Source organism: Carcharodon carcharias, chromosome 9 (genome assembly GCF_017639515.1).
Source record: "Carcharodon carcharias isolate sCarCar2 chromosome 9, sCarCar2.pri, whole genome shotgun sequence".
NCBI lineage: Eukaryota > Metazoa > Chordata > Chondrichthyes > Lamniformes > Lamnidae > Carcharodon > Carcharodon carcharias.
Genome location: NC_054475.1, coordinates 155950986 through 155961788, shown reverse-complemented (window position 1 = coordinate 155961788; position 10803 = coordinate 155950986). Strand labels below are relative to the sequence as shown.

At 46.9% G+C, this 10803-nt stretch overlaps 1 protein-coding gene across 2 annotated transcripts in view; it reads right to left on the bottom strand.

The window, feature by feature from the left end:
• Positions 1-766: 766 nt before the first annotated feature.
• LOC121282580 (mastermind-like protein 2) overlaps positions 767-10803 on the bottom strand; it is a 105333-nt gene continuing 95296 nt past the window's right edge. For both annotated transcript variants that reach the window (XM_041196328.1, XM_041196329.1), the window contains exons 4-5: positions 10432-10540; positions 767-2636 (exon numbers count right to left, since the gene is read on the bottom strand). In XM_041196328.1, coding sequence (XP_041052262.1) covers positions 1603-2636; positions 10432-10540 — 1143 coding nt within the window. In that variant the 3' untranslated portion in view covers positions 767-1602. The remainder of the gene's footprint in view (positions 2637-10431; positions 10541-10803) is intronic.

The window sequence follows — 10803 nt, the reverse complement described above, 5'->3', positions numbered from 1 at the left end:
CCACGGTTATATTGAATGACAGGGAAGGCTTGAGGGGCCGTGTGGTGTCCTGTTCCCATTTCTTATATTCTTATGTTCGCCAGACAAAAGAGAGGAAGTAGAATCTACTGCAAGGTTCTAAATTCTGGCCTGTTTCATGTACCATCCCTGCCTGGGTACTGGTCCTTGGCCTTGGTCAGAAAAACAGCAAATAGCAAATACGAGTGGAAGGTAGCGATTCCCCCTCCTCCTTACAGGGAAGTTCCTGTCCAGAACTCAGCATCATCCACCTCCCCAGAGAGGACCCAATCCAGAGAAAGTTGTAGATATTTTCAGTGTTCCACTGTGCTACCATCACTTCACGATCAGAAAATGGCCATAGTTTCTAAAAAATAATGAGTCTATGAAATACCATTCCTACCACTTTCAACATCACCCTGCCCTTTTCCTTGATCTGAGTCTAGTTTACATTGATTCAGAAGGCTATGCATGATATTCCTTCCCATATTTTTTTTTTTTACACAGTTGAGTGGTGGCCAGAAAATGGTTTGAACATGATGTCTATTGGTGTCAGAATCTTAATTGAGCTGTATGAAGCATAATGAGTGGAAATATGAAAGAAATTGAATATTATGCTGAATGACAGTGTCCAACCTTTGGGTTTGAACACATGACAGAAACTTCAAATACTTTAGCGTAAGTGGTTGGTGGTAAACACATGGCAATGATGTTGTAAATGCTACCACTGAATTTGATGCTTGAAGTATGGTAGTCAGCCAAAATGCAGTCTTGGCACAAGGCAAGTTTATTATGATATGAAGCAAAAACTTGTCATACTATTTGTGCTCCAAGATGGTATTAAATTAAAAATAAAAGAAAACACATTCATGGCAGGGAAAAAAAAATACATGTAACTAATAAAACATAAGATCACAAAGGTTTCAGCAACAAACATTATGAAGTTCATAATATCTTGGTAGAATGCACATCTAAAATGTACAGAGTGTCAACACGAGTTGACGGATTACAAAGAAAGCAATCTCATATTGACAGCTATTCCATCAGTTCAATGCTCACTGTGGTAACATATTTAAATCAAAATGGGATTGATGGTGAATGAAGATCTATGAAACCCGGAATAAATCACCTGTACAACACAAGACTGCACTGCCTATGTCATGTCAAAAACACAACCTGTATTTTAACATTGTAATACATAGTATTACTGATTGAACAATGTAGTCTGCATATTTTATACCAAATAAAAATAAACAAATTTGCTAATATAAAAACAATGATTTTGCCTATACTGCATTTTATTGACAAATGATCCAACAAAGTATAATTACTCCTTCCTGACGTACAATATTTATTAGGAAAACATAATTTACAGATTATTTTGAACAAATACATTAATTTATGTATTGCCACTTTAAAACTCAGTGTTGCAGGCAGTACACTAGGTACATCCAGTGACTTATACCTGCTAGTATATGGAAAGTTACAGTGTCCACACCTACACATATGCTCAATAGTCTTTAGTCCAATGCCACAATGTGTAGATGGGCGCCCTCTATGTACAACAGCCCGGTGGTCAGATAAATCATACCCAGCAGCCAGGCTTTAAGAATGCTGCCCCAGAAAGTCATCAAGAGTCAAGTCATTTATCCAGTCATCATTGCTGCTACTGCTCTTCATAATGGATTCTATGAAGTCAGACTCATTGCGAGCTCCCCCCAAGGTATTGCTGTTATTGTGTTGAAGAAAGTCAAAAGAAGAAACCTCGGTGGTGGGGTTCATACGGCTGAAGGATCCGGATGACTGTCCAGTGGAAGTGTAGCTGGTAGGAGCTAGACCTGGCACAGGGTGAGTCTGGCTCAAATTGGCAATCCCTTGTGGCACAGGTTTCATGCTAGCCATAGCTGCCGAGGGTAGCCTTGGTTGATTGTGCCGTGGTGATGGACCACTCATGGAGACCAAGCTTTGTCCAGTCTGACCTGGGTTCAGTTGTTGCAGTGGCCTCATTTGTCCTCCCGGTGCTATCTGGTTTGGTGGTGCTATGGTTTGATGAGGAAATGGCTGCACAGACAAGTTTGGCCTCATGGTCTGCTTGGAGAACAATGGGTTATTTGAGAACTGCTGCATGCTGCCATCTATTTTGGTCTGATTTTGCATTGCTGGAATCCTTTGCTGTGGCCACATTTGAGAAGCCATGCCTGAAGTGGCTAATGCATTTGAGATTCCTTGGACAGGGATATTGGTTCCTGTCTGGTTTATGGATTGTCTAATGTGCTGGGGAGGTACAGCAGGGTTTGGTACAGAGCCAGTGAACCCTGATATTGCTGTCCTTTGGCGGATTATAGCCTGGCTTGGCACTGCCTGGCTGGTTGATCTCATTCCCAAAGCACTTTGACTTGGTCGGAGAGGCATATTGATGCCAGATGATGGTATGTAGATGTTCTGCTGATTGCTGGGATTAGTCGGGTACATTCCCATAGTCCGGTCACCCTGACTGGCTGTTACCGCAGGAATCCCAGGTCCAAGGTTATTCTGAGACGTCACTTGCAGAAGGCCAGTGTTCAGCCGCATACCACAATGGGCGGATGGTGGTGTTGGCAAAGGCTGACCAGAGTTTGTGGGCAAAGATTGTGCCACAGCTGTAAAGAAAATGAGAAAAGGGATTGTTATGTTTTTGCACAATACTCCACAAGTACTGATGTGAAGATAAAGTAATTGATAACCCTGGGCAATTATACCTTTTCAGAAAAGCTACTTGGTAAATGTTCTTTTTCCTTGCTGAAATGCATTTAAAGAACAAATACAAATTTGCATTTATATCATGTCTTTCACAACCTCTGGACGTCCCAAAGCACTTTATAGCCAATGAAATACTTTTGAAGTGTAGCCTCCATTGTATTGAAGGAACACAGTAGTCAATTTGCAAGTAGCAAGCTCCTACAAAGAGCAAAGTGATAATGACCGGATCTTCTATTTTTTTGTAGTAATGTTTCTAGAGGGAAACATATTTGCTTCAACACCGAACTAAGGTTGACACAACTGATGTTGAAATGTGTCAGCTTATCATTTGCAGACAAAGCTATAGTTATCAAACAAAAGAAGGCTTAGCTAATATATTTTCATGAGGACAGTATCTCCAATAAACTCTGCCTACATCACTACTGATTATAATTTGGATTATACATACTACTTTAGGCTCTAAGTATAATATGTATCTTTTTTATTATTATTTATTCATGGGATGTTGGCATTAGTGCATGGCCAGCATTTATTGGCCATCTCTAATTGCCCTCAAGAAGATTTGGTGAACTGCCTTTTTGAAGCACTGTAGTCTGTGTGGTGTAGGTACACCCACAGTGATGTTAGACAGAGAGGTCGGTATGGTATGGATAACATACTATTTATAGCACCAGACCATTAATCCAGAGGTGGGGACTAATGATCTGGGACATGAGTTCAAATCCCACTGCAGCAGCTGGTGCAACTTAAACTCAATTAGTTAAATAAATCTGGCATCAGAAAGTGCAAAGTAATGGTGATGATGAAACTACTGGCTTATAGTAATGTGGTTCATTGATGCCATTTAGGGAAGAAAATCTGTCATCCTCACCACTGAGTGCACTATATGTGACTCCAGACCTGCAGCAATGTATATGACTCCTAAATGCTTTGTGAAATGGCCCAGGTCATTCAGCTGTATTCAAGAATGTGTCTGACCATCAACTTCTCAAGAGCAATTGGGGATGGGCAGTAAATACAGACTTTGCCAGCGACACCCACATCTTGTGAATGAATTTCCAGGATTTTAACTCCTTCTCTATGAAGGAATGGCGATACGTTTCTAAGTCAGGATGGTGTATGTCTTGGAGGGGAACCTTCAGGCAGTTCCCATGCATCTGCTGCCCTCATCCTTCTAATTGATAGAGGTCACAGGTTTGGAAGGTGCAGTCAAAGAAGCCTTGGTGAGCTGCTGCAGTGCATCTTGGTACACACTTCAGACACTGTACACCAGTGGTGGAGGGAGTGAATGTTTAAGGTAGTGGATGGTGCACCTATCAGGTAAGCTGCTTTGCCCTGGATTATGTCAAGGTTCTTGTGTTGTTGCAGCCACACTCATCCAGGGAAGTGGAGAGTATTCCAACACACTCCTGACTTGTGCTTTATAGATGGTGGACAGGCTTTGGGGAAGCCGGAAGTGAGTTACTCTCTGCAGAATTCCCAGCCTCTAACCTGCTCACAGAATTTATTTGGCTAGTGAAGTAAAGTTGAATAAGGCATTTTCAGTCAACTCCCAACCCCTATCTCATGCTCCCCCATCCAATGCACCAGGCAGTTCATTATTGGACCACAAAATCTGTCACTCGAGAAGAGTCAGCTCATCTCAGCCAGAGTGCAGTTGGGATGTCACAATTAGTCTTAGTGGGGAGTGAAGGACATTAGCTCCAAATTCCTCCTTCCAATGCTCCTGTTGAAAAGGTTGTGGCCAAAATCTTCCATTCTCGGCGAGTGTCTTGCACGCTGCCTAAAAAAAAGTGGTGAGACACCTGCACTGACTCTGAGGAGGAAGGCCACCATATCATCTGCACATCAGGCAGTTAAGTGGACAACTGCAGGCCTTCCTCCGGACTGAGGGTGCCGGAAGATGATGCACTGCCCGCCAAGAGCTGTCAGCCAATCAGAGGCTGGCAGTTCTTGCACTCGGCAGCACCACACAGAGGCGGCCATGGCTGCTGCAGGAGCATCAACCCCTGGAGACCCAGGATTGTGGAGCAATCCAGGATACAGGTAAATGCTGTTTTAGAGTGGGGGGAAGGGGGGGGTGGTGTGGGTCTCGCAGGGTGGGTGACACAAGGGGGGGGAAGGCCATGGCCCAGCAACAAGGGTAGGGGGTGGCTGTCAGCAGCCACCTGCCTGCCTGCCCTATGTCCATGCCCTCAAACAGGAACAGGATTAGTGCAGGTCAAGGGGCCCCTCCCCTCTAGCAGACATGCAGCCTGCACAGTGTTATCAGGCGTGCAGACCACCTGTCGGCAGGCCCGTTTGACACCGGGAAGTTTGCAGCAGAGGCAGGGAGAGGCCCTTAAGTGGTCATTAATTGAAGGCATCGGGTTTCAGCCCCAACACCAGCCTGCCAAATTTTCAGGCTCGCCCACCTACCTTCCTAGTCTCTTGCAGGGACAGGAGATCCCAGCCTGTGTTTGGGGAGGTAGATAGTTCCCAGAAGACTCACCGAGAAGATTCAGATATGGTGGGTTATCACTGGAGTGAGATATTGGAGGCTTGGACACCCCACGGGACCATACTCCGACATGAGCCCCTGCCGTTAGGCAGCAGAGAGGGAGGGGAAAAAAATTTAAATCCTGGCGTTATTGTTTCCTCAATCGCTTTCAAGTACTTGTCACAGGAATTTTATGCTGACCATGTGGAGCAGGTGATTAATAAACCAGGAGGGAAAGAAAACCTGTTTTAGTGGTCAGCCAGCATTGAGGCCACACCTCGTTGGCGACACCTAATCAGAGGGCCAGCAGCTCAACAGTGCCACAGCTAACAGTGACCACTGCTGGGACTGCACCCAGAAGAGGGCACTGCAATGGACGTGTGCTCGAACAATCAGGTAAATAGGGCCCTGAGGGAGCAGGATGGGGGTTGGGGCTGTGGGTTGGGGGAGGGGTGGGGCATTGTTCAGGCCAGGTGGAGCCGTTGCTCAATGCCATTGCTGCCAGGTCCCCTTCCATGGGCCAAAAAGAGTGCCCACAAAGTTGGGTACCCCACCCCAGATCCCACCAGGAGGTGACCAGGGTTCACCTGGCAGTCTCCCAATACAATGGAAGCTCCCTACCCCAATACGTCAACGGGGGGGGGGGGGGGGGGGGGGGGGGGGGGGGGGGGGGGGTGCTAAAGACCCTTAATTGGCCACTTAAGTGACTCAGTTGGGCTCTGGGCAAGGCTTCCTGCCACTGACAAAGTGGCACAGCAGTGAGAAGACAATGGGTACACCACCTTCCCGCACCATCTTGTCAGGCTTCCCGTCCCCAGCCCAGCCCCAAAGGGCTGGTAAATTCCAGTCCATAGTGAGGGGAATATACGTTTCTAACAATGGAGTAATAAAGACGAATCTTTGCACAGTTTTAAATAAGATGCCCAAAAGGTATATACTGAGCTGGGGGCTCCTGGTTCTCAGGTTGTAACTGGTAAATTCAGTGATCCCGCACACACAGGGCTACTGTACGTGAAATGCAAAATGCTGGAAATACCCAGAGGGTCAGGCAGCATCTACTGAGAAAGTTAACATTTCAGTTCCACGACCTTTGGTCAGAACTGGAAAAAGTTACAGAGGTGTAACAGGTTTTAAGGAAGTACAGAGTCAGGAAAAGGGGGATGAGGGTGGGAGGAGAAGAAAAGGGAAGATCTGTAATAGGGTGGAAGGCAGGAGAGATGAAGAAAAAAAGATGGGTCTGGAGAAGGTGTAAGTGTGGAATAGCAGAACCATCACCGACAGCCAATGTCCAGAAAACGGGGGCAGAGGTTATGATTTAAAAATTGTGAACTCAATATTCAAGTCTGGAAGGCTGCAAGGTGCCTAACTGAAAGATGAGGTGCTCTTTCTCAAGCTTACATTGGAAAAGCGTAGGAGGCTAAAAATAGAGAGGTCCGAATGCGAGTGGAGCCAAGAATTAAAATGACAGGTGACCAGAAACTCGGAGTCACGACTGTGATGTGATTAGAAGTGTTTCACAAAGCAGCCACCCAACCTGCATTTAGTTCCCTCAAGGTAGAGAAGGCCACAGTGCGAGCAGTGAATACAGTACACAAAACTGAAAGAAGTTCAAATAAATTGCTGTTTCTCCTGGAACGGGTGTTTGGGACCTTGAATGGTGAGAAGGGAGACAGTGAAAGGACAACTCCTGCGCTTGCATGGAAAGGGGCCACTGAGGTGATTGAGGAGTGGACCAGGGTCTCTTGGAGGGAACTGTTCAATTGGAATGCTGGGGGTGGGGTGGGTGTTTGGAAGTGGTACTGGAGTGCCGGAAATGGCAGAGTGTGATCTGTTGAAAGTGGAAGCTGATAGGTGTGGCCGATGGGGCAAGATGAGAATCAGGAGAATCCTGCTGTGGTTCTGGAAGGAAAGGGAAGGGTGAGAGCTGAAGAGCAGGAAATGGAATGAACACTGTTGGAAGCCATGACCCTCACTGTGGAGGGGACATATTGGAAACATTGGTATTGAAGGTAGCATTGGCAGGACAGCTGCAATGGAGACAGATAAGCCAAGGAAATGAAATAAGAGTCCTTACATCAGGTGGGGTGGGAGGAGGATTTTCACTTTTCAGCATCTGCAGCATTTCCTATGTATAAAGCGTACACAGTGTTATATCCTATCTTTGGTCTGTCCTTTCGCCTAGCACAGGAGGAACCCACTGGGTGCATGGGCTTGCTGAAACTATCCTTAACTCCAATTCAGAGAAAAGCAAAAGCAGTTGCAAATTCATGGGCAGCACCTTTAGGCCGGCCTGTGGGCGTGGACCCAACCCCATCGGACTCAAAATCGCGCGAGATGTCATCGGGCGAGCGTCCCGACCTCAGCCCACGCTCGTGCGATATTTCGGGTGTCAGAAGCGCGCCCGCCGACAATTAAGATGAAAAATAGAAGGGTTAAGGTTCCAATCGTCCCCGGGTTTTCATGGTCTGTCCAACCTTACGGCTGGTGGACAGGGGAATCTGCCAGGCGGACTTTGCATTTTTTGATGAAACCTCATCCAAGGGCGGGGCGAGGTTTCCGTTATTAAATTTAAAAAAAATAAAACATGTGGACAGAAATTTTCATCATGAGGCTTTTCAGGTGACTGATTCTGATGCGTGGACACGGTTTCCGGATTTTAAAATCTTTATTTAATTGTTTTGGAGCCTTCAGCTGCCCGAGGCAGCTCTCTTCCTTCAGAGAGCTTTCATTCCGCGCTCGCCTGCGCCCGCACTTACGCCAGCGCCTGCCCTCCTCCTGCCCCCTACCCCGGCAGCGTGAAATCACGGTCGGGGGTCGATCACGGGCAGTGTGGGACCCCGGTCCCACCGATCGCGCCAACCTAAAGTCTTGCCCTGCGTTTATTCCTTGCGTCAAAAATAAACCAAAATATTTGCAACTAGAAAAATCTGTTAATTCCAAGAGCAGGTTTTTTTTATTCATTCACAGGATGTGGGCTTCGCTGGCTGGGCCAGCATTTATTGCCCATCCCTAAGTGCCCTTGAGAAGGTGGGGGTGAGCTGCCTTCTTGAACCACTGCAGTCCATGTGATGTAGGTACACCCACGGTGTTGTTAGGGAGGGAGTTCCAGGATTTTGACCCAGCGACTGTGAAGGAACAGAGATATATTTTCTAAGTCAGGATGGTGAGTGACTTGGAGGGGAACTCCTAAGTGGTGGTGTTCCCATCTATCCACTGCCCTTGTCCTTCTAGATGATAGCAGTCGTGAGTTTGGAAGGTGCTGTTGAAGGAACCTTGATGAATTCCTGCAGTGCATCATTTTGAAGGGAAGTGGTAAAATATAGCCAGGGCAGAATTTTTCCAATGGCAGAGATGCCAATCAGGGATGTCCCACGACCATTGGAACAACCAGCAGTCCCCAGAGTCAAAGTGCCAGAGTCTCAGGACACAGCAAATTCCGGGGTCTTGCAGTGAGGACGGGAGGGGAGGGGAGGACCTGGATGGGGGAGACCTCGGCAGGGAGGTGGGGTCACAGTTTGAAGGGTGGGCGGTGAGCGTGCACCCCAGGGGAGGGCTGATCTTCTGACCTTGATGGGGGGGCGCAGGGTGTTGGGGGTAGACCCCGATCTCAAAAGGGGGCCCATAATGGAGACGCCCTCCTTCTTCCGCCCGAGGCCTAACAGGCCGGTCTGTCGAGCATGCCCCAAACCCCTCTTGTAAGCTTAAAAATGGCCACTTGAGGGCCTCTAAATGGGCGAGGATGGGTAGGCCACCCAAGTCCTCACCCACCCCCCCAAAGTATTCTGGACATTTCGGGGGTAGGTGGGAAGGTGATCGCAAGACCACAGAGATATTCATTGCCCCCTCCCCCACACCGTATGCCCACCAGCGGGAACCTATACAATTCTGCCCCTCAACCTGTCTGCACCAAATGAAAAAAGAGTAGTCACACACCAGTAGCTGCACCTTCAACAGGTCCTCCCGTCGTTCAGCTGTCTATTCATGACTTGGGACACTGAAAGGTGACAAAGGCATCCACAGGCACAGAGAGCAGATGGTTGCACTCGAGCAGGAGAGTGGCAGCATGTTGTTTGCTGCTTTTCTGGATTTAAATGTTGATTTTGGATTCATCTTTTGTGGAGGAATTATTAGATTTAGCTCAAGTACTCGTGCACAAGAGCAGATGAGTTCTCCCCAATGTGTCCTGCTCAACATTTACTGCTCTACTTACATCACTGAAAACAGAACTGTTGGCCTGGTCATTACCACATTGCTGTTTGTGGGAGCTTGCAATGTGGAAATTTGCTGCTACATTTCCTATACTGCAACAGTGGCTATACATCAAAAGTGCTTCATTGCCTGCTCTGGGGTCTCCTGAATGTGCTATAATGCAGGTCTTTCTTTTTGTAGAAGTACTAGCGTTTTAACTATTCTTCAATTTTAGAAGCTGGTGAAAGCATCGAGTATTCCCCAAACAGGCATCACACAAAGCTTCTCTTAAGAGTATTCAACAAAATCAAACTTTAGAAAAACATCCACCACATCCAGCAGCATTTCCACAATCCCTCAGGATCTCTGAGCCTACCTTTTAAATGAACACGAGCTAGTGCCCAATTCGTGCTTTGTGTTGTAGGTCACTCTAGGACAAACCTGAATTATTGTCATTAATTTCGACGGGATAATGAGTTCGTTTGGCCTCCACTCAGTCGGTATCTTACATGGTCTGGATCGCTCTCAGAAATTTACCTGCGGCAATTAGACAATATCCTGACCCGGAATGATGCAACACCAGTTCTACTCCCCTCCCCGGCTCCAACCCCCACTCTTCCAACCTTCGTCTCCCACATCAACTGATTGCTGTAGGCTGGTGTTTACGCTCAAACTTTTCTGCATGTAGACTTTCTGGAGCCTGGGCAGGAAAACCACAAGTGGTATTGCCAGGGTGTGCTGGGAGGGGAGCGGCACGTTTTGCAAGAGATGAAATGGGAATGTCAAAGAAGTGGCTGGTTATTCCGGTCATGTGGGGAGGCGCCTCTCCCATTTATTCTTGGCGCTCTCACTTCAAATCTAGATTCTGCAGACAGGCACACACTTGTCCTTATTGAACAGCTCTGCTTCCCACTGAATTAACCAATTCCTGCAGCACGCCAGAGATGAATTCTAGATAAAGTACATTCAAAACACCCTTAAGCGATATTTTTTTTTAAAAAAGCTGCACAGCCCCAATACGATCTTACCTTGGAACTGACTTAACTGCTGAACTCCAAACGTGTTCCTCTGCTCCTTATAGTCAGGGGACACTCTGATCATGTGGCCGTTCATTTGATCATGTTGCCTTTGCTTCTCCTGAAACATAAACAGGAGGGGGTACAGCCCTTTAAGTCAATCCTGAACCTGTAGTGATGAACGAGGCAAGGCTAAACTCATGGCAAATAAGAAGTTATCTTGTCACCCTAACGATTTGCATATTTCAGCCCCTCAACGTAGGTGGGACTTTCCCGAATATTTTATACCAATTACGGTAATATGTCTGTACGTGGAAGACAAGGCCAGCAAAAGAAGTAACACTCAGGACAAAATGTCTCTGCCGCTATATCGAAACGCCTCTT